At 35.1% G+C, this 20,570-nt stretch overlaps 1 protein-coding gene across 12 annotated transcripts in view; it reads left to right on the top strand.

The window, feature by feature from the left end:
* Nucleotides 1–20,378, top strand: part of ATP2B1 (ATPase plasma membrane Ca2+ transporting 1) — a 129,746-nt gene extending 109,368 nt beyond the window's left edge. For 5 of the 12 annotated variants that reach the window (XM_082351795.1, XM_082351797.1, XM_082351786.1 and 2 more), the window contains 7 exons: nt 2,584–2,775; nt 3,006–3,219; nt 3,685–3,896; nt 5,276–5,383; nt 7,201–7,383; nt 7,769–7,855; nt 17,107–20,378. In XM_082351795.1, the coding sequence (XP_082207921.1) occupies nt 2,584–2,775; nt 3,006–3,219; nt 3,685–3,896; nt 5,276–5,383; nt 7,201–7,383; nt 7,769–7,855; nt 17,107–17,418 (1,308 nt within the window). In that variant the 3' untranslated portion in view covers nt 17,419–20,378. Of the gene's footprint in view, nt 1–2,583; nt 2,776–3,005; nt 3,220–3,684; nt 3,897–5,275; nt 5,384–7,200; nt 7,384–7,768; nt 7,923–17,106 lie in introns of all 12 variants that reach the window. The other 7 variants (XM_082351787.1, XM_082351789.1, XM_082351792.1 and 4 more) reach the window with 5 other exon arrangements.
* The last annotated feature ends 192 nt before the right edge of the window (nt 20,379–20,570 follow it).

Below are 20,570 nucleotides of genomic sequence, written 5' to 3'. Positions count from 1 at the left end.
CTTTTTCAATTCACTTTTTAATCTTTAAATTATTTATCTATCTATTTTCTTAGTTTTTTTATGTACTTAATACTAATTCATCACTCCTTTCATTACGTCAGAGACATCAGGCACTTTTACCAGTTTTGCCTTCTTAGAGATCCCTCTCCCAGATCTTCTGATGTGCTTCAATCTGGACTGTTTGCTAAGCCTGCTACACAGCTGTCTCTTCTTTCTCCATACCTAAGAATTACCTTTTCCTCTCTCTTATGTTAGATTTTGAATTTCCTGAATTTGATGTCAGTGTCTTTTTTGGTTTACTCTCTCATGTAGTAAAGCCATCTCCTCCAATAGATCCCTGAGAAAAAGGGTTCATGAGAGTTAAACTTTTTCATAACTTTTATGACTGAAATCTCTATTCTCTCCTCAAAGAATCCTCCTTGATACTTAGTCTGACTTGGTATAAAAATCTAGGTTGACAATAATTTTCACTCAGAATTTTGAATTTGTACCTCCATTGTTATTACATACCATTTTGAATTTTGAACCTCCTTCCCCCCTGCCACACGCACACACTTTTTGGAGGTATATAAGTCTTTCCTTTGTTCTCAGTCCTCTGAAATGTTGTGATGGTTTGTCTTAAGGCAACTTTTTACTATGAAAACTCATTTTCTTCAATTTTGTGAAATTTTCTTATACTCGTCTTATGTCTTCTCCAGTGTCTCTTCTTTGTGGGATAGTCCCCTCTGATTTTTGAACCTCTTGGACTTACCTTATTATCTTGTCTCTTTTTTCCTGTCTACCATACCTTTGTCATCTTGCAGGAATATTTCCTCAACTTCTGTTGTTTTTTCATTTCTGTGATCATATATTTAATTTCCAAGAGTTGTTTTTGGATCTCTGAGTTCTTGTTCTTGTTTCATTGCTGACCTTTTGCCTTTCTAAGGATTTGATTTTTTTTAATAAAAATCAGCTTTTATCTCTGTGTAGTGTTTGTGTCTCCATATGCCTTTTGGTTTAGTCTCTGTCTTTCAGGTTAGTGCTTTCTTCAGATGTCAAAGTGATTCTTGGTTGTCTCTGCATATTTTACCAGTAGAAAGCTGAAAAGCTGGAAAGCCTTAGGCCTCTAAGTGGGATTTATTGACCAGAAGCTTCCCAGTAAAGTGATCTGGCTTGGCCATTTCACTTCCTTAGGGTACCTTGAATTTTCAGTATTTTTAGGTCTCTTCTCCTATGATGGTCAGATTTTCAGGAAAGAATTTTCAAATGTGCTGCCTAGAGGGCAATCCTGAATGCTGGTATTCTGGGAAACAAGTAGAAAAAGGAGGGTAGTGGTCTCTACATTCATTAAACAGTTACTCTTAACCCCTTTTTTTCAATATAGCACCTCCTATACTCAGCAGCACTTGGTATCCTTCAGTCTAAACGTTCTCTGTTATACCCTCCCTAGTAAATTAGCAGGCAGTCTTCTGCCAGGTTAGAGGAAGTGGCAGACTTCCTGGTTGCGTGGATGTGGGAAGGGACTCGGAGGCTCTAGCTGCCTTTTCTTTTAATTTTGTTATTAAAATATAACACACATACAGGAAAGTGTCTGTGTCATAAGTAAACACTGAATGGATTATCACAAGTAAACAGACCTGTTCTATGCAAGGCAGGAAATAGAATATGACCTATGCCCCCAGATGCCTCAACCACACTCCCTTCTAATTACGGCCGTGTCTCTCTGCAGAGATAACCAGTATTCTGAAGATTCCTTTTGTCTGGTTTTGAACTTCGTACATAAGAATCATATATCATGTATTATTCTGAGTCCATCTTCCTTTATTCATCATTTTTCATGTGAGATTCATCTGTGTTATTGTATATAGCTGTAGTTCACTCATTTTTATCAGTCCACAACTTATTAATCCATCCCATTCCACTGTTGAGGGACATTGTTATTCTTAGTTTGGGCCCTCTAAGTACTGCTTCAGCATCTTCGGTAGACTTTAAGAATCCTCCTGTTCTTTTTCACGCCTTCACCCCTACCTCCAGTGCTGCCTGGTGCTGCCGAGTCCTGAGCCTTACATAAGAGAGTCCTGTAGTGCAGAAAGGCTGCTACTCTGCTCTCCTACTGTTGATTTAGGATTCAGCTTTCTGGAGTCTGCTGAGTTTCTTCCTACTTGGTTATCTGCTTTCCAGCCTCTTAAGATGTTTTTGCAGTGTCTCTTTTCCCACTAACTTTTTGACTTTGTAAGTTTTTATTTTTTAATTAAAAAAAAAAAATCTTTTAGTGTGACTTTTGGAAGGAACTTGGGTAGTGCCTTTGGAAGGAACTTGGGTAGTGCCTGTGTCCATTCCTCTTTTTGTTTTTTTAAACTCAATTTGAACATTATTGTCAATGCCTCATTCATTATGTTCGATTTCTGCTGAGATAGAATGTCTTTCTGAGAGATAGTACAATATCTTAGACTAACTATATTACCCCCTTTTATGGTAAATTTAAGTCAATAATTATTAAGTATAATGGTAAATTTTTGTTTATAAAATATATATTATCCTTTCAAATATTTAAAGGTTATATTTTAAACATTCAGTCTAATTCACAGAAATTTTCTTTAATAGGGTATCGCTGGAACTGACGTAGCTAAAGAAGCATCTGATATTATTCTCACAGACGACAACTTTACAAGCATTGTTAAAGCAGTTATGTGGGGACGAAATGTCTATGATAGCATCTCAAAATTCCTTCAGTTCCAGCTTACTGTTAATGTAGTAGCAGTGATTGTGGCTTTCACGGGCGCCTGTATTACTCAAGTAGGTTGACAATTTATTCATTAAAACTTGTTTATTTTAGAGCAAAGATGTGTATAATCTGCCTTTTTAAAGTACTTAAATATTTAAATAAGTTGAAGCTTAGTATTTTAGGTTAATTCATATAAAAATGTAATCCTGTTCTGTTAAGTTTTTAAATAGAAACGGCTTCCTGAGAATTGCGGAGTCCCTGAATAGTTGTAAATGTCTATTAAGAAACCTGTCTTTTCTAGGATTCACCGCTTAAGGCTGTGCAGATGCTGTGGGTAAATCTCATAATGGATACGCTCGCTTCCCTGGCTCTGGCAACTGAACCCCCCACTGAGTCTCTCCTGCTTCGGAAGCCTTATGGTAGAAATAAGCCTCTCATCTCACGCACAATGATGAAGAATATTTTGGGTCATGCATTCTATCAGCTTGTAGTAGTCTTTACACTCTTGTTTGCTGGTAAGAATTTAATGCCTGATAAAGTTTCAGTTGTTTCTGTTCCAAGCTAATATCCCAGATGGTTTTAATGTTACAAATTTTTCAAGAATATAAGTTATTTTCTTTCTGACTCCCCATTTATCTTTAATTTCTTCTGTTTATCAGTGGATCCTTAGTACATTTTGAGAGGCAGTGTGATAGATTGGGGCAGTGGGAGAGTAAAAAGAGTCCGAATTTCTTGTCCTTGGCTTTACCACTAACTTAGATATGTGATCCTGAACATGTCACCATAGTTTTGGGGGCTTCCGTTTCCTCCTGTATAAAATAAAAGAGGGTTGTACTAGAGAATCCCAGGTCCCTTCCAACTCTTTCTGTGCTGCCGTTTGAGAGCAAAGAAAGGTCTGACTAGGTTTTATTGCATACTTCCTTGAAATGTTAAATTATTTTGTATGATAATTACAAAATAGTAATTTTTCATTCTTTCAGGAGAAAAGTTTTTTGATATTGATAGTGGAAGAAATGCTCCTTTGCATGCTCCTCCATCGGAACATTATACTATTGTTTTTAATACCTTTGTACTGATGCAACTTTTCAACGAAATAAATGCTCGGAAAATTCATGGTGAAAGAAATGTGTTTGAAGGAATCTTTAATAATGCCATCTTCTGCACAATTGTTTTAGGCACATTTGTGGTACAGGTGGGTAATTGTAAAAGATAGTTTCAAATATGATTATTATGTGGAGATCTTAGGTGAACAGGTGGCTTGTTCCAGAAATTACTTGACTGCAATGTGTGGGCCTTCTGTGTATTGCCTTGATGACATCAAAAGAACTCGAGTGAAAATTTGCCCCATCCTGAAATTCTACATGTGAATGAGTACATTAAACTAATACTACTTTAATTGCACTACTGGTTCTGTGGCTGTGATACTTCACACTCACTGTGATTCTGATTATTCTACATTGTTATTATGAAAACTGTTGTAATTTTTATGTTATTTAAGGCCAGTCTTATAGTCAACCACTTTTTAGTCCAGCTAGAGTGATCCCTTAATTGCTTCTAGCAATTAATAGTAGTTGTATTTGTACAGTTGAGTTCATTATTAAAAAATAAAAGGTTTTGAAATGAATATTTTAAAATCCATGTGATTCTGAATGGCCTCATCCAGACCTGGTATGTGCCAGTTTTCCATTTTGTAATATTGTCAAAACAAAGTAGAAGAGGAGTGGGAGAATGGGGTGTGAGAAGTGGGGTTGAGATGAAATAGAAAGGAGCAAATTATCCCATTTTTATAAAGGTCATTCTAAGGACAAAACTAAGCATCACTTTACATATGGTAAATTTTATATAATTATATACTATACCTATGTTTTCATATCATCTTGGATTCTATGGTACTCCTCTATGTAAATGGTTGTTATTAGCAGAATCTGGAATCAAAGCAGGTAAGTGAATATGGTGCATGATCACACCAGGAAGTCAGTAAACACAGTAAGATTTAAACTTAAAAGGTGAGCTTTTCAATAATAGAATCAAACAGGATGGTGCTAGTTTCAAAATGAAGATCTAAGAATTTTGAAGTTTATTCACTCTATACCTTGTGTACTGTGGATACCGAAACCAAAACCCTAGACTTAATTATTTCTGTGCAGACTGTTTCTGTTTTAGCTTTCAACTTCTATAAACTTTAGGGGAAGTGTTGCTTACTTGCTGTGTAGTTTCTGGAAGTATTTTATAAAAAAATCATTGTTCATGACATGCTAAAATTTTAGTTTTTACTTACTATTAAAGTTAGGTTTATTTTATCTGTTTTTAATATATGGGGATTGCAAAAATGTAACTGCCTGTCTCTCTATCAAGCAAGTCTGATAAAACTTAAGTTCCTCGCATAGGTTGATATACCCAAAACAGTTGATGGTAGGGTGTCATTCTTCAATGCCTTCGTGCTACTCAGAGTGTGGTCTGTGGACCAGCTACTGGTCTGTTCATTACAAGTCCACAATGAGATAAGGAGCATGGGCCAGAGTATAAGTCAACAACTTCACTAAATAAATTTATTCTTGATTATTCCTCTAGATAATAATTGTGCAGTTTGGTGGAAAACCTTTCAGTTGTTCAGAACTTTCAATAGAACAGTGGCTATGGTCAATATTCCTAGGAATGGGAACGTTACTCTGGGGCCAGGTAAAAAAATCTCATCATTTTTTGTTCAAACCTACAGTGATTTTTAAAAAAAATTTCTAGTGTGTGTATTCTTTAATCAGTTCTATAACTTGATTCTAAGTAGTTTTCATTCTGTTTTTTAGAACAAGTTTTACAACTGTTATTAAGTTGATGCATTTATAACTGGTTAGAATGCTGATATCTGTATCTTTCGCTCTATGACCTACTTTTGCATTTTCAGATTTAATATTTTAATAAAAATATTATATACTTTAGACTTTTTATCATTTTGTTTTGTAATTTAATACAAGTGTAGCATTGGAAAAATCTTGAGTTTCAGTTGATGTGAAGAATGTTTCTATAAAAATACTGGTATCTGGAAAAATAGGCCACAAAATGACATTTTAGATTATTTGGATCAAATGGCTTCAACAGTGTATGTGTAAAATACAATGCCTGAAAAATTAGATATCCTTAATCTTCACTATGGGTAGCTGACTTGCAGATATATGTCATTATTTTTTAAAAGATAAGTGGTAACGGTGTGTGTGCTGTTCATTTTAAATCCATTACCATCACTATAAAACTGATAGAATCTGTACCAACATTTTCATAAATGAAAACTAGCCTATGTTATGGTGTGTAACTGGTGTGAGCAAATTTACTGTCATTTTGCAAGTCAGTCAGACTGAATATTCAGATTGTACTTAACCTTAACTCAGTCTTTATGTGCCTTTTATCTCACCTTTTTCTTAATTGTGTTTCTAGGTTCTGAGGTTTCTCTTCTTACTCATTATAAAGACCTCTTTCATTGAGATCTTCTTTTAAGCAGGATCCATACTGGGCCCACAGTTGTTTTTTTTTTATTACCGTTCTAGTTACTTTATAATGTTCCCTCACAGGCAAAACCAAACCCTACAACCTCCCCCAAAATCTGGCTAATTTCAGGAAGAGGAAATTCAGTACAGTGTACATGCCTAACAGGCATCAGTTACTGTCTTTGATTGACGTCGTCTATTGATTTTAAGTGTGCGATGGTAGAAAGCACTGATTTTGTTGGTCAGGAAACCTAGGGTCTTAGTCACTCCATGAACAAGTCACTTCCAGTGTCTCTGAACCTGTTTCATCTCTAAAATGAGGTGGTTGGACTACAAGTACTCTGAGCAGTTCTGATTCTGACTGCATGCCTGTTTCTCCCAGCTTCCTTAAGGAATGGCTGTGAACACCTATAAGTTCATACATATTGGTAGTTTGGTATTTTTTATGTCATCTCGGGCATCTGTTCCTGTTTGGTGTCATTCTCAATCAGTATTAATCCAATTTTAAATAGTTGTACTTTTTGAAAATAAATACATTCAATAAACAAAAGCTATTTTCAGCTCAGCCTTGAAGATTTTCTGAATTTTGGTATGTTTTTTTCTCATTGAATTCTTAAAGCACTAATGAAATGTAAACTTCTTTTGCATCATATAAGATCACCTATTTTCATTTTATTTGAAATAAATATCATTAATATGAGTTTAAGGAAATATGTATATATCAAAGCATGGTTGTATAATTTACTGTCTTGAATGTCCTAAATAAAATATGAAAATGTAATCAGGTTATTTCCATTCAGGAAAACTTTTTAGCCTTCAAACTTAAATCTTTTGTGTAGCTAAGAGAAGAATATTTTTTGTTCTGAGAAAGAAAGTCTCTGATGGACAGGATCTCATTGCTTCATTGGTAAAGATAGTTGGCTATACTTGCAACTTTCCATACCTTTTTTGTATTAAAGTTGATCGGTTTAATTGTAGTTTGATATGATTTGTTTCTAAGTTCTTTCCCCTGTGTTGTAGCTTATTTCAACAATTCCAACTAGCCGTTTAAAATTCCTAAAAGAAGCTGGTCATGGAACACAAAAGGAAGAAATACCTGAGGAGGAGTTAGCAGAGGACGTGGAAGAGATTGATCACGCTGAGCGGGAGTTACGGCGTGGCCAGATCTTGTGGTTTAGAGGTCTGAACAGAATCCAAACGCAGGTATGGGTCTGGTGGAGAGGTAGGAGAGACGATGGGAGCGGGAGCTGAGGGCTTTGCACCTGGGGAGGAGGTTTGAATGTGCTCCTTTGCTTCCTTTCTAGCCTCCCCAACCCACAAAACTTATTCTTTTGAAAAATAGTACTGGTGCCTGGAATGAGTGAAAGTTTTAACTGACCATGAAAGAATGTGTCTATATGCCCCTAAGCTCCTTTTTTCCTAGCTTTTTTCCCCCCCTTCATCTCCAAATGCTACTCTTGCCTATTTATCTGCTCTGTAAAAAGTGCCTTTTTCTTTACTTTTTATATGTTGATAGATGGAATGGTCCTTTCTCTTGTTCTCTCTCTCTCTTGCTGAGCAAGCTGTCACAATCTCTGATTCCTTGCAGATGGATGTAGTGAATGCTTTCCAGAGTGGAAGTTCCATTCAGGGGGCTCTAAGGCGGCAACCCTCCATCGCCAGCCAGCATCATGATGTAACAAATATTTCTACCCCTACACATGTAGTGTTTTCCTCTTCTACTGCTTCTACTACTGTGGGGTGTGAGTGTGTGTTCCTAAGTGCATGAAATTAACATTTCCTACTTCACACACCTAACGTTTCTCATTTTCTCCTTAATGTTTAAATTCATTGTTCAGGCTTTTCATAAAGCTTTCTTTTCGTAAAGTGGATTGAGACCTCAAAGTGTTGTCGTTGTGGTTGTTTTATTTCTTAGAGGGTTAGATAACAGGTGGAACAATTGCAACCAAAGATCAGACATGAAATCTGTGAGCTTGTCTCTATGCTAACTCTGATAGTTAATATGGGGAATAAAATTGTAGCTTAGAATTTGTGAAACGACTATACATTTTTGAGTATATGCCTTTAAACATGTTCCATACTGCATGATTCCCAAAAGCATGTGATTTGAAACTGATCTAACAGAACCAAGAAATTGCATTTTTAAAGCTAAAAATGAACTTAAGCATTCTGACTTGTATCTTGTTCAGTTTGTAAAGTAAGTTAGTACCCTGAAGAAAAGTTCTGAGCATATAGCCAGGTGTTTGCCTTCTTAGCTTGGACTTTGTGGCCTTGCCGTGAATTTTTAATTTATTTTGTTTTGTTTTGAGACTGCATCCCTGTATAAGCTTCAAAGTTCTTTGGTATTTATGTGGGTTTTTTTCATTTATATAATCAATTTAATTTAGGATTGCTTCCTAGATAAGAAAATGTTCTATTAAGTTTTCCAAAGAAGTAGGGAAAGTGCATTTCTTTTAATTTTTTTTCAGTTTTGTTTTGTTTTGTTTTTTTAAGTTTACTCATTTCTCACACCACTGCCCACCTCCCACCTCTTGCAGCAACCAATTTGTTTTTTGTATCTATGAGCTTGGTTTGGGTTTCATTTTTTTTAGATTCCACATGTAAGAGAGATCATACGGTATTTGTCTTTCTCTGTCTGACTTATTTCACTTAGGATAATAATGCCTTCAGGGTTCATCTGTGTTTCCACAAATATCAAGATTTCCTTTTTATGGTTAAATAATGTTCCTCTATGTGTGTGTGTGTGCGTACACCATACTGTATCCATTCATTCATCAGTGGACACTTAGGTTGTTTCTGTTTCATTCTATCAGATGTGAGGTAATATCTCATTGTGGGTTTTGATTTGCATTTCCCTGATGATTAGTGATATTGAGCATCTTTTCATGTACCTATTGGCCATTTGTAGATAGGTTTTGGAAAAATGTCTGTTTGGATCTTTTGACCATATTTTAATTGGATTGTTTGGTTTTCTTGCTATCAAGTTGTACAGGTTTTTTGTATATCTTGGATATTGGCCCTATATAAGATATATGATTTGCTAATATTTTCTCCCATTCTGTAGGTTGCCTTTTCATTTTGTTCATAGTTTTCTCTAATGTGTAGAAGCTTTTTAGTTTGATGTAATCCCACTTGTTTAATTTTGCTTTTCTTGCTTTTGGTGTCAGATTCAAAAAATCATCATCATCCTATGTCAAGGAGCTTACTTACCATCTATGTTTTTTTCTAGGAGTTTTATGGTTTCAGGTCTAATGTTAAAGTCTTTATAATCAATTCTGAGTTCATTTTTGTGTGGTGTGAGATAACAGTGGTACAGTTTCATTCTTTTGCATATGGCTGTCCAGTTTTCCTAACACCATCTATTTAAGAGACTGTCTTTCCCCATTGTATATTCTTGACTCCTTTATTGTCAATTAATTGACCATATATGCATGGGTTTATTTCTAGGGTCTCTGTTCTGTTCCATTGATCTATATGTCCATTTTTATGCAAACTCATACCAGTACCATTCAGTTTTAATTACTATATCTTTGTAATATAGTTGAAATCAGGGAGCCTCCAGCTTTGTTCTTATTTCTCAAGATTGCCTTGACTATTTGGGGTCTTTTGTGGTTCCATACAAATTTTAGGATTGTTTGTTCTATTTCTTTGAAAAATGGCATTGGAATTTTGATAGGGATTTCATTGAATCTGTATTGCTTTGGGTAATATGGGCATTTTAACAATATGAATTCTTCCAATCTGTGAACATGGAGTATCTTTTCATTTATTTGTGTCGTCTTTAGTTTCTTTCATTAATGTCTTGTAGTTTTCAATATACAGGTCTTTCACCTCCTTGGTTAAATTTATTCTTAGATATTTTATTATTTTTTTGATACAGTTGTAAATGAGATTGTTTTCTCTTTTTTTTAATTTATTTATTTTTGACTGCATTGGGTCTTCGTTGCTGCGCACGGGCTTTTTTCTAGTTGCAGTGAGCGGGGGCTACTCTTCCTTGCAGTGCACAGGCTTCTCATTGCGGTGGCTTCTCTTGTTGCGGAACTTGAGCTCTAGGCATGCGGGCTTCAGTAGTTGTGGCACACGGGCTCAGTAGTTGTGGCTCACGGGCTCTAGAGCGCAGGCTCAGTAGTTGTGGCACATGGGCTTAGTTGCTGCGCAGCATGTGGGATCTTCCCAGCCCAGGGCTTGAACCTGTGTCCCCTGCACTGGCAGGCGGATTCTTAACCACTGTGCTACCAGAGAAGTCCGGGATCGTTTTCTTAATTTCCCTTTCAAATAGGTTATTAGTGTAAAGAAATATAACAGATTTTTGCATATTGATTTTGTATCTTGCAACTTTACTGAATTCGTTTATTAGTTCTGACAGATTTTTGATGGAGTGTTTAGGGTTTTCTATATATAATATCATCTGCAGACAGTGACAGGTTTATGTCTTCCTTTCCAATTTGGATGCCTTTTGTTTCTTTTTCTTGCCTAATTGCTCTAGTTAAGACTTCCAGTACTATGTTGAATAAATGTGACAAGAGTGAACATCCTTGTCTTGTTCCTGACCTTAGAGGAAAAGCTTTCAGCTTTTCGCTCTTAAGTATGATGTTAGCTCTGGGTTTGTCCCTTCATTATGTTGATGTATGTTCCCTCTATACCTGTTTTGTTAAGAGCTTTTATCATAAATGGATGTTGAATTTTGTCAAGTGCTTTTCTGCTTCTGTTGAAAGATGATCATGTGATTTATATTGATGAATTATTACAGGTCATAATTTTCATTAATTGACTAGAATGACAGATTTTCTTTCAGGTTTTTAGTAAATGACTTTTAGTAAAAGGTTTTTAGTAAACTCTCCAGAAGTCTTATAACCTTTATCGTTCTTACTCTGAATTAGTGTCTTGAGTCCGTGGTGGATTCTTAGTATATTAGAGTCATTAAAGATACAAACCCACCCATTCCTCATGCCTACCCTTGAAGTCAGCTAAGATACCTGATTTGGCCAGAAACCTATCTTTTCCATTTGGTCTTTAGCCAACTAAGGACTAGAGGAACCTTGGGAAGCTGGGGAGAGGATGAATTGAGGGGAGAAAACAATGCTGTTTACGCAGAGCCTATCTGTTCACTCTTTGCTTAAGTAATTTTCATTTGTTATTTTTGACAGTGTTGCAAAACAGCCAGAACAGGAACTATCCCCATTTTATAGGTGTGAAAACTGACTTGGAGTTTAAATGACTTGTCCATGGCTGATAAGCAGAGGCAGCATGATGTAGAGCAAAGAGCAGACAAGTGCTGTAAAGACAAACTGACCCTGTAATATTTAGACAGGATGTTAAATTTACATACGTGGACAGATAGGAATCTTCCTTTTCGAAATTACTGTGGTACTACCTACCTGAATGAAATGGTGTATGCAAATTGCCTGGCCTTACTCCTGGGATGGCTGATGTCAGATGCATGCCTCCCTCCTATGGATTTCATATTATTCCTGGCTTTCGAGGACATATTACCACTCATCCCTTCATCTCCTACTATTAGTGTTCATTTAGTTGTATTTCATAAACAGTGGAAGGCCTACCATATGCCAAGGCTGCTAGAACCTCCAGATCTTGTCATCTAGTAAGGGAAGCAAACAAGGAGTTGGGGATTTCTACATGGTAATGAAACAGAGAATGTTATAACAGGGTCCTTCACCCACCCTGAGAAGTCAGGAAAAATTACCGAAAGGAAATGATTCCCAAGCTGACCTGACAGAATTTGGCGGTTGAGGAAAGCAGACCTCAGCTGACATAGTTTGATACTAAAAGAGTAATGGAATGTAAGGAGTTGATGAGGCTAGAATGGAAAGTAAGCATCTGTTTATATCCCACAGGAAGGAGCCAAACTGAGACTTAATCCCTCCCCTCAAAACTTTAAATTTGAAAAATTTCAAACTGACAGACAAGTTGAAAGATTAATACATGAATAATCTTCACCTGGATTTACCACTTCCTAATATTTTATGATGTCTGCTTTATCTATATAATATTAATATATACTTTTTTTTGAGCCATTTGAAAGTAAGTAGCAGATATCATAAATGCCATCTCTAAATACTTCACTATGTGCTCTCCTTTATAATCATACTATATAATCACGTCCAAGAAATCTATCTTTGATACCATTTTATCTAATATACAGTCCATATTCAGATTTCTCCAGTTGCCCCAAAAATGTCCTTTATAGCTTTTTTGATCCAGGATCAAAGGAAAGACATTCAATAACGTGTGTTATGACTCTTCAGTCTCCTTTAACCTGGATCCATTTTCTCTACCTTTATTTTTTGTAATATTGACTTTTTAAAAAAATCCAGGCAAATTGTCTTATAAAGTGTCCTGCATTCTGGATTTGGTTGTTTCCTCTTGATTAGCTTTATGTTAAACTTTTTTGACAAGTTTATCTCCTAGGTGGTATATATTCTGTTTATTTTTACTTCAGAAAATTTTAAGTAATTGACTTCTTTCACTTGGAGTGGTATCACATGACCTTAGGTGTATCATATTTATTGTATTTCTCTGTATAATTGTATTCCAGGCTTTATATTAAATATCAAATCAAGCACAAACTCTGTTTGAAGACATAGCCACCCACACCTGCTTCAGGTGATGTGCTCTGTGCTCTTTTCTGATGCACAACTATATATGAAACCTGTGAGTTGCTGGGCACATGTATTGAGGGTAATGGTGTTAATACATTTAATGAAAGGTGTAAATTCCTCATTGCTTTCCTGCCCTAATATAGAATAATCTTAGAAATATCTGTGTTTGTCAAACTTCTTTGACTTTTTTTTTAACCTTTTTTTTTTTTTACTGAAGTATAGTTAATTTACAATGTTGTGTTAATTCAAGTGTACAGCAAAGTGATTCAGTTATACATATATATATTCTTTTTCAGATTCTTTTCCATTATAGGTTATTATATGATATTGAATAGAGTTCCCTGTGCTATACAGTAGGTCCTTATGGTTTTCTATTTTATATATAGCCGTGTGTATATGTTAATCCCAACCTCCTAATTTATCCCTCCCCCCTCCCCCACTATCCTCTCTGGTAACCATCTGGAGTCTTTGCTGTGCTAAATGAAGACATTATATCCATTTCAACTTTGTCATATACTAGGCTTGTAACATCTCTGGAGAGGGCATCTTTTTTCCCTCACTTATTAGTCAGATCTTTTAAAAATCTGAAGAGGAAACTTTCTATAGTTTTTCTTTATAAAGTGTATCCTTCTAATATCAGTCTTCACGGTTAGTAAATTCTTTTGCTAAATCAATAGTTACGCCTTCCCGGAAAGGAGAGATTGAGAGAAAATTTGGCCTTCCAGATAAAGGATTGGCAAACCATAGCCTGTGGGCCATATCTGGACTGTTGCCTGTTTTTAACTGGAACATAGCCATGCTCATTCATTTAATTACTGTCTGGTAGTTTTACACTACAAAGGCAGAATTGAGTAGCTGCATCAGGGACCGTATGGCTCACTAAACCTAAAATATTTGCTATCTGGCCCTTTACAGAAAATGTTTTCCAACCCCTATTCCAGGTAATTAAAACATTACATATTACACAGGTGAGTCTCACTTTGAGAAAATTTGATATGCAAGTACACAGCTTTGAAAAGCAACCTCGAATTTTATTCCCTTTTGCAAAGTATCTTTTACTTTACCATTGAAATTCTTTATGGTGCACATAATAAAGGTAGTGATGAATACAAATTTCAGAAATGGGCAGTCTGTCGTAGAAGGTAAGATAGATCAGCTACTGATTAAGTAGCCTCATAGTTTAGAGCCGTCTCCTTACATACAGTGTTTTGGGCAGTAATATTTTCTACTATCAAAAGTTAGGATTATATTTAAGAAAATGGGTGGTTTAGCAGGGTACATGATCTTAATTTGATTTGTTACTTAAAGTTTAATGTAATGCTTACATATTCAGTTTCCTAAAATTACTTTATGATCATAATAATCATTTCAATTTTTTGTTTGCCATATGTGCCTCATTCATGCCTCTGATTTTTTTTCCTCAATAATTTACTGTTTAAAAAATTTCCTTGACATAGGGATTGTTGAATTTTTCTTAATTCTAATAATTTTAGGAGCTATAGTTTTGTGCATAGTAGGTCTTAATAGCTATTAAAAGAATTGAGTTAAAAGACTAGATAAACAGTAAGGTTTGGATTGTCAAAGATGGGTAATCATTTTCTGCTTAAACTGATTTCTTTGTGGTATTAAAATAGTTTTCTGTCTACCTACAGTATAATGCACACAGTTGGCACTTTTTAATTACTCAGAATTACTACAGTACTGTGAGAATTTTACCTATAGAAGGTAACAGGTGAGGGCAAGTATAAACTAGGTCAGTGTCACGCCTTAGATCGAGAGTGCTTTCTTATTTATGAGTAGAAAGTAAAACAAATCTGGCTCAGTGGCCCCTAGTTAATCTAGATGTTATTGTGTGTGCCTAATGTGAGAACTGTTTATTGAAAATTGTATTGCTTTGCAGTATTTCTAAGCTGTCCTTGTAATGTGCTGACCTAAATCTTAGGAAGTATCTTCTTCTACTGAGGTTAGTTATAAAGCTGATGTCCATACGTTCTCTTCTTTTATTGACTTTAAAGAACCTGGAGTTGGGAGTACAGAAAGCTTGGTTCTAAGACATTCTGGCACTAATTTGTAGTGACCCAGCAAGGCAGCCACCTGTCCTCAGTTGCTCAGTTTCATTATTTGTAAAGTGGTTGAAATAAACTATCTCGAATATCCTTTCAAGCTTCGATGTTCTAGGATAACTTAATACATTTTGTCAGATACGAAAAATAATCTTAGCAAAACTGGAAAGCTTTGGTAAAAAGGAATCTAATTTCACCTGCCACAGGTGTGAGTGTAATCTTTTATACAAATATACTCACTGCACTCACCTGCTTATAACTCTTTACGCTTGCCCTCCTAGAGCTTTGCTGACTCCCAAATCTCTAACTTAAACCCATACCTTTCTTCTGAGCTCTGGATATTTTCACTTGGATGTTCTGCAGCTCCCCAAATTTAACATGTTTCAAAAATTGATTTTTATTTTCCCCTTGATTCTTCACTACTCCCCTCTACCCAGACTGGTCAAAACAAAACAGATCTCAACTGCTTCTCTAGCTCCATTAGCAATACCAGCAACCAATTCAAATAAGCAACAACTTTAGAGTCATCTTGAGCAGCTCTCATCACTCACCAGACTTGCTGGCTGGTCCTCCAGTTTGTATTCTCTATGCCTACTGGCCACTGACAGCAGTGAACATAGGAGTGCAGGAATCGCTCCAAGATCTTGATTTCAATTCCTTTGGATAAATTCTTAGAAGTGGGGATCTGGAATAGTCAGACTCATACCAGCAGAGTAGAATGGTGGTTACCAGGGGCTAGAGGGAGGGGGAATTGGGAGATGTTGGTCAAAGGGTACAACGTTTCAGTAATACAAGCTGAATAAGTTCTGGAGATCTAACGTATAGCATGGTGACTACAGGTAAAATACTGTACTGTATTGTATACTTGAAATTTGCTAGGAGGGTACAATCCCAAGTGTTCTCAACACACACAAATGATAACTGTGTGAGGTAGTGAATATGTTAATTAACTTGATTGTAGTGATTATTTCATAGTGTAGATGTATATCAAATAGTCTTGTATGCCTTAAATATATACAGTAAAAAGTGGGCATAAACTGCTGCATTTTCAAAAAAATAAATTCAAATATCCCTGTGAAGAAATTAATTTTTTCCATGCCATTGTCTTATGAGGTGAATTTAGTGACTTATGAGATGACTTTAGTGATCTTTTTTTTGGAATATCAGTATCAGTTACTTCTCTTAACATTATGAGTAAATGATGTCTTCATTGCTAAACAGGATTCGTTAGAAAGCAAAAGCAAACACTATTTGAATTGATGTATACTAGATGCTCAACTATTTGGATTTTGTCTTTTTTTTTTTTTTTTTTTTTTAACTCTTCACGGCACTGGGTTAATGAGACCTAATGTCAGTATGTGCGGGAATGTATTTGAGTCGATTATTCATTAACCTGTCTTCATCCATACAGCATACTTCTGAGAAGGAAGGTGAATTGTTGAGCTATATGTTTAAGGGTGAAAATGCTAGAAGACTTTGTGTCTTCTCCTGGGGAAATTTTTCACAGAAGGATCCCAGAGGGCTTTTTGTTTTGTGTTGTTTTGTTTTAAATCTGTTCTTTCCAATGAAGTGTAGTATGTAAATTTATTTGTTTTATTATTATAGAGAAAAACACTAACCTTGACTGACAAATGGCATATACTCAAATATTTATAGCTGTTTAATGGCATTTTATAGATATTTATTTGGGTTTTGTCTTTTTATTTTTTAATTAAGGGCATAGTGGGGTAGATGTGAGTTCATTGTGACATTCAGCTTATATTTGCTTGGCTTTTTCATAGTCGGTGACACCCTGATTCCTAGCATGATTAATAGTAACCCTCTGTGCTTGACTTTGTTTAACTTATTTGAATTGTTTTCAAAAATTATAATTTCTTTCATTTAAAAAAATTAGCTGAAGCTGTGTATGGTTACTTTTATGTTTGTTTTCTGTTGATTTTGTTTTTTTAGGGAAAAAAATCCTATAAAATGGCTATTAAATTCTTAGCCAGTGACAATGAGATTTTCTTAGTATTACTTTGAATTCTACACCTCTTAATTCTTAGAGTATGTGGTTTTGTTGGTCTGTAGCGTCCTACTAAAATATTCATTTTTTTTTACAGTGTATTGCAAGTCCCACTGCATTACATGCAAATATGATTCACTCATACCTAGCTGTTTGTGGATTCAAACTCATAAATGAACCATTTTTAAATTAAGCTAGTGGCGTACTGATATCTTTCTGTGTTTTCTGATGTTTACAGATTCGAGTGGTGAATGCATTTCGTAGTTCTTTATATGAAGGGTTAGAAAAACCGGAATCAAGAAGTTCAATTCACAACTTTATGACACATCCTGAGTTTAGGATAGAAGATTCAGAGCCTCACATCCCCCTTATTGATGACACTGATGCTGAAGATGATGCTCCTACAAAACGTAACTCCAGTCCTCCACCCTCTCCCAACAAAAATAACAATGCTGTTGACAGCGGGATTTACCTTACAATAGAAATGAACAAGTCTGCTACCTCTTCATCCCCAGGAAGCCCACTACATAGTTTGGAAACATCACTCTGATTGTAAGCTGAATGTTAGCACACTAGCTGCATTGTAAAGAAACAAATTGAAACTGGGTCTTTTCACATATTGTGACGGACAAGATAGTATTCTTGTCTTTGGACTTCAACAGAAGACACACTTGTACGAATGTAGATTTATTTTTTTAAAAAAAAAAAAAGCAAAGCTTTCTGCCAGACTGAGGGTGCTTTTTGGGGGGTGGGAGAAATGAACTGACAGAAACAGTAACTCAGCTTAAGTTGACCTGTGGATCATCAGTAGAACCTAAGAATGGTCCTGAACAGTGTATTAGCAAAGCTTTAGTTTATCTCAGTCCTTGGTGGGAGAGAGGGAGGAGTAAAGCTGGGCAAGCAAGCAAAGAGCCCTGGATCATTGAATTGATGCTTTAATTTCTGCTGTTGGCTGTTAATAATTTGGATTATTTATGTTTATAAATGATACAGATCTGTTTACAAGGTTTGTAGATACTTTTTTTGTTCCTGTTCATAGATGGGAAGCTTCCTTATAACTGATGCAGAGAAAAATTAGTCCTTCAAATACTGCTGTATTTTCAGGAAAAAAAGGGGGGGGGTGTTTCTATTGAAACTGTACTAAATTTTTGCCTACAATTTACCTTGTTAAATATTGTAGATAAATTGCTAATACTAATAGCCAAATAGATAACACTAATGCTTTGTTTAAAAAAACAACAAAAAACAAACAAAACAAAACAAAAAAACATGAGCAGTGGTGTTCTAATGAAGTTATGGCATCTGTCCTAATTAGTTTCTTAAATACATTTACTACTTAATGGTTTTGAAACAACTGTTTAATTTTTAAAATTTTTGAAAACTTGCTAATAACCTTTGTTCAGAATTTAGTAGATTGTTTAATGCAGGACATCAACTACATAATGAAAGATGCTTGAAATGCTTTTGTTATTTCAGGCAAATCAAATTAAATCAAACTATCAAACTACAAGAAAACTTTAGTCCTTTTTGTTTTTGTCTAAACATGTTAGTTCAGTGATGTCTTGGTGAACTGTGAGTGAACTGTATTGATTTTTTTAATAAATCCTTAGAAACCTTCATACAGCATGAGGGCTGTTGGCATTTTGAAAAAGGTTAATAAGTAGAAGCATACATGTTTTCCTTTTGTTTTTGAAACTTGTTTGTAAACATAAATAAATATGCCCTTTTATTAAATAAATACACAGCAATGTTTTTTTAAAAAGAAATTTCAGCTTCTTTACTCAATTCTACATATATGGTGCATCGGTCTGTTCTCTTTAACCACAATTGGAATAAATTTCAAGATGGTAACAGCCCCATGAAGTACCCCCTTTAATTCCTTGGTGGCAGTCTAATAGAACCAAATTAAGGAAATCATTGCAGTTTGACATGTTCTTCATAGAGTTTAGTTTGTCTAAAATAGTCTCACAGTTTAAAAAAAATAATGACCACCATTGTCTTTGATACATTTGTTTTCATTCTTAAGTGGCCAAATAACAAATTAGGTAAAATGAGATTATGTGAAAAGGTGGGAAAGGTCCTAAAAATATACATATTTAGATGTAATAATTAACCATATGCTGGAATGCCCATCTCTAAGCCAGTTGGAGTCTTTAAGTCTTTTTTTCTTTTGTCTACCTTCTCCCCCTTTTTGCCTGTCTTTACCTTTTAGGAACTGGCATTGTGTTAGGGCCCAGATTGCATCAGATATACAATCCTCAGGCTGACATAAAGTTTACGAGGACTACTACAACATCTGAGGGTGCTGACCCAGCAAAGAAACATTTAGTTGATGGTGCTTGATATTTTTGGTGGGTGGGGGAGAATCTTTTTCTCTCCATCAGTCCTTTGCAGTTAGCCTCTGCAAGACTTAGAAAAACATTGTCTCTGTCAGCATTTGTAACTGTACATTATTCATCAGGTATTTATAGCAAATCATACTGTAAAAAGAGGTAGCATGATATGCTGGAAAGCATATGAGGCTAGGAGTCAGGACCTGGTTTCTAGTCTTGATTTTGCCATTAACGTGCTGCATGACCTTGGGGAAATCATTTACCCTAAATGAGGGTGGTGGACTAGACTATCTTGAAGAACCCTTTCAGCTCTAAAAATTTACCCTATCAACTGGAGAGCCTACAAGGCATAGGGAATAGAGAAAAGGGAAATGTTTTCAGTTTTCTTTTTTATTTTGGTTATGCTTAAACATGAATGTAATTACCAAAAGATTTAGAAGTGCATGTGCTTTGGAGGATTTGTATTGAGCTTTTACAGTATTCATTTTTCAACTCAAGGCAATGGCTTTTTACACCAACTCTAATCCATAAACGGGTCTTATGACATCCATGAAGTAGTAGCAAGACATGCTTAGTGTGTATTTCTCTCTTTGAGACACTGTAATTTCTACCAGAAATTTCCAGAGCATTATGTGAGTAGAAAAAAATGCAAACAAGCTGTTAAAGATCTTGGATCCCATTATATAGTATGTATAGCTGAAATCAGCATCTGTAATTCAATCACGTTTTCTCTTTTATCCTCTAACCAAAAAATTGTTTAATTTTGCATCCCAAATGTTTTTAATCTTTGTATATTTTTTAAAAACCTTTTTCTCCTCATCATTGCCTTTTTTGTGGTTGTAAATAGACTTACTTGCACTTTGAAGATGAGTTACTCCTTGTCATCTTATAAATATGTGATATGGTAATTTTCATAACAGATGTCAGTTTTGAACCAAGAAATGGTGATTTGTTTATAAGCAAAAAAAAAAAAAAAAAACTGGCTTCATTTCTGTGAAATTGCTCTTTGAAAATTTCTTTTTACACGTGTAAGCCAACTGAGATACCGTGATGGTGTTGATTTCTTTCAATGATGCTTACCATCTATTTTAGCCACTGAGCCTTTTATTATTTGTCTATTTGTAAAGTTTATTTGTCTTAACTCATTTAATAAATATACTGTTTATCTGTTTCTGAATGGGGACTGAACTTTTTGAATATTTAAATTGATTCGAACATCATATTTGGGAATTTTTTTTTTCTACTTGAAATTTAAAAAATCTAATTGATGAAGATTCTGTAATGTACTTGAAATGTTATGGCTGTGTTGCAGTGAATCAGTGTTCTAATATGCATGATCTTGCCCCTAGAATGAAAGTGGGTATATTGT

Source organism: Balaenoptera borealis (genome assembly GCF_965194805.1).
Source record: "Balaenoptera borealis genome assembly, chromosome: 13".
In the NCBI taxonomy this organism is placed as follows: Eukaryota; Metazoa; Chordata; class Mammalia; order Artiodactyla; family Balaenopteridae; genus Balaenoptera; species Balaenoptera borealis.
The sequence above is the reverse complement of the archived record's forward strand: the minus strand, read 5'-3'. Positions and strand labels throughout refer to the sequence as shown.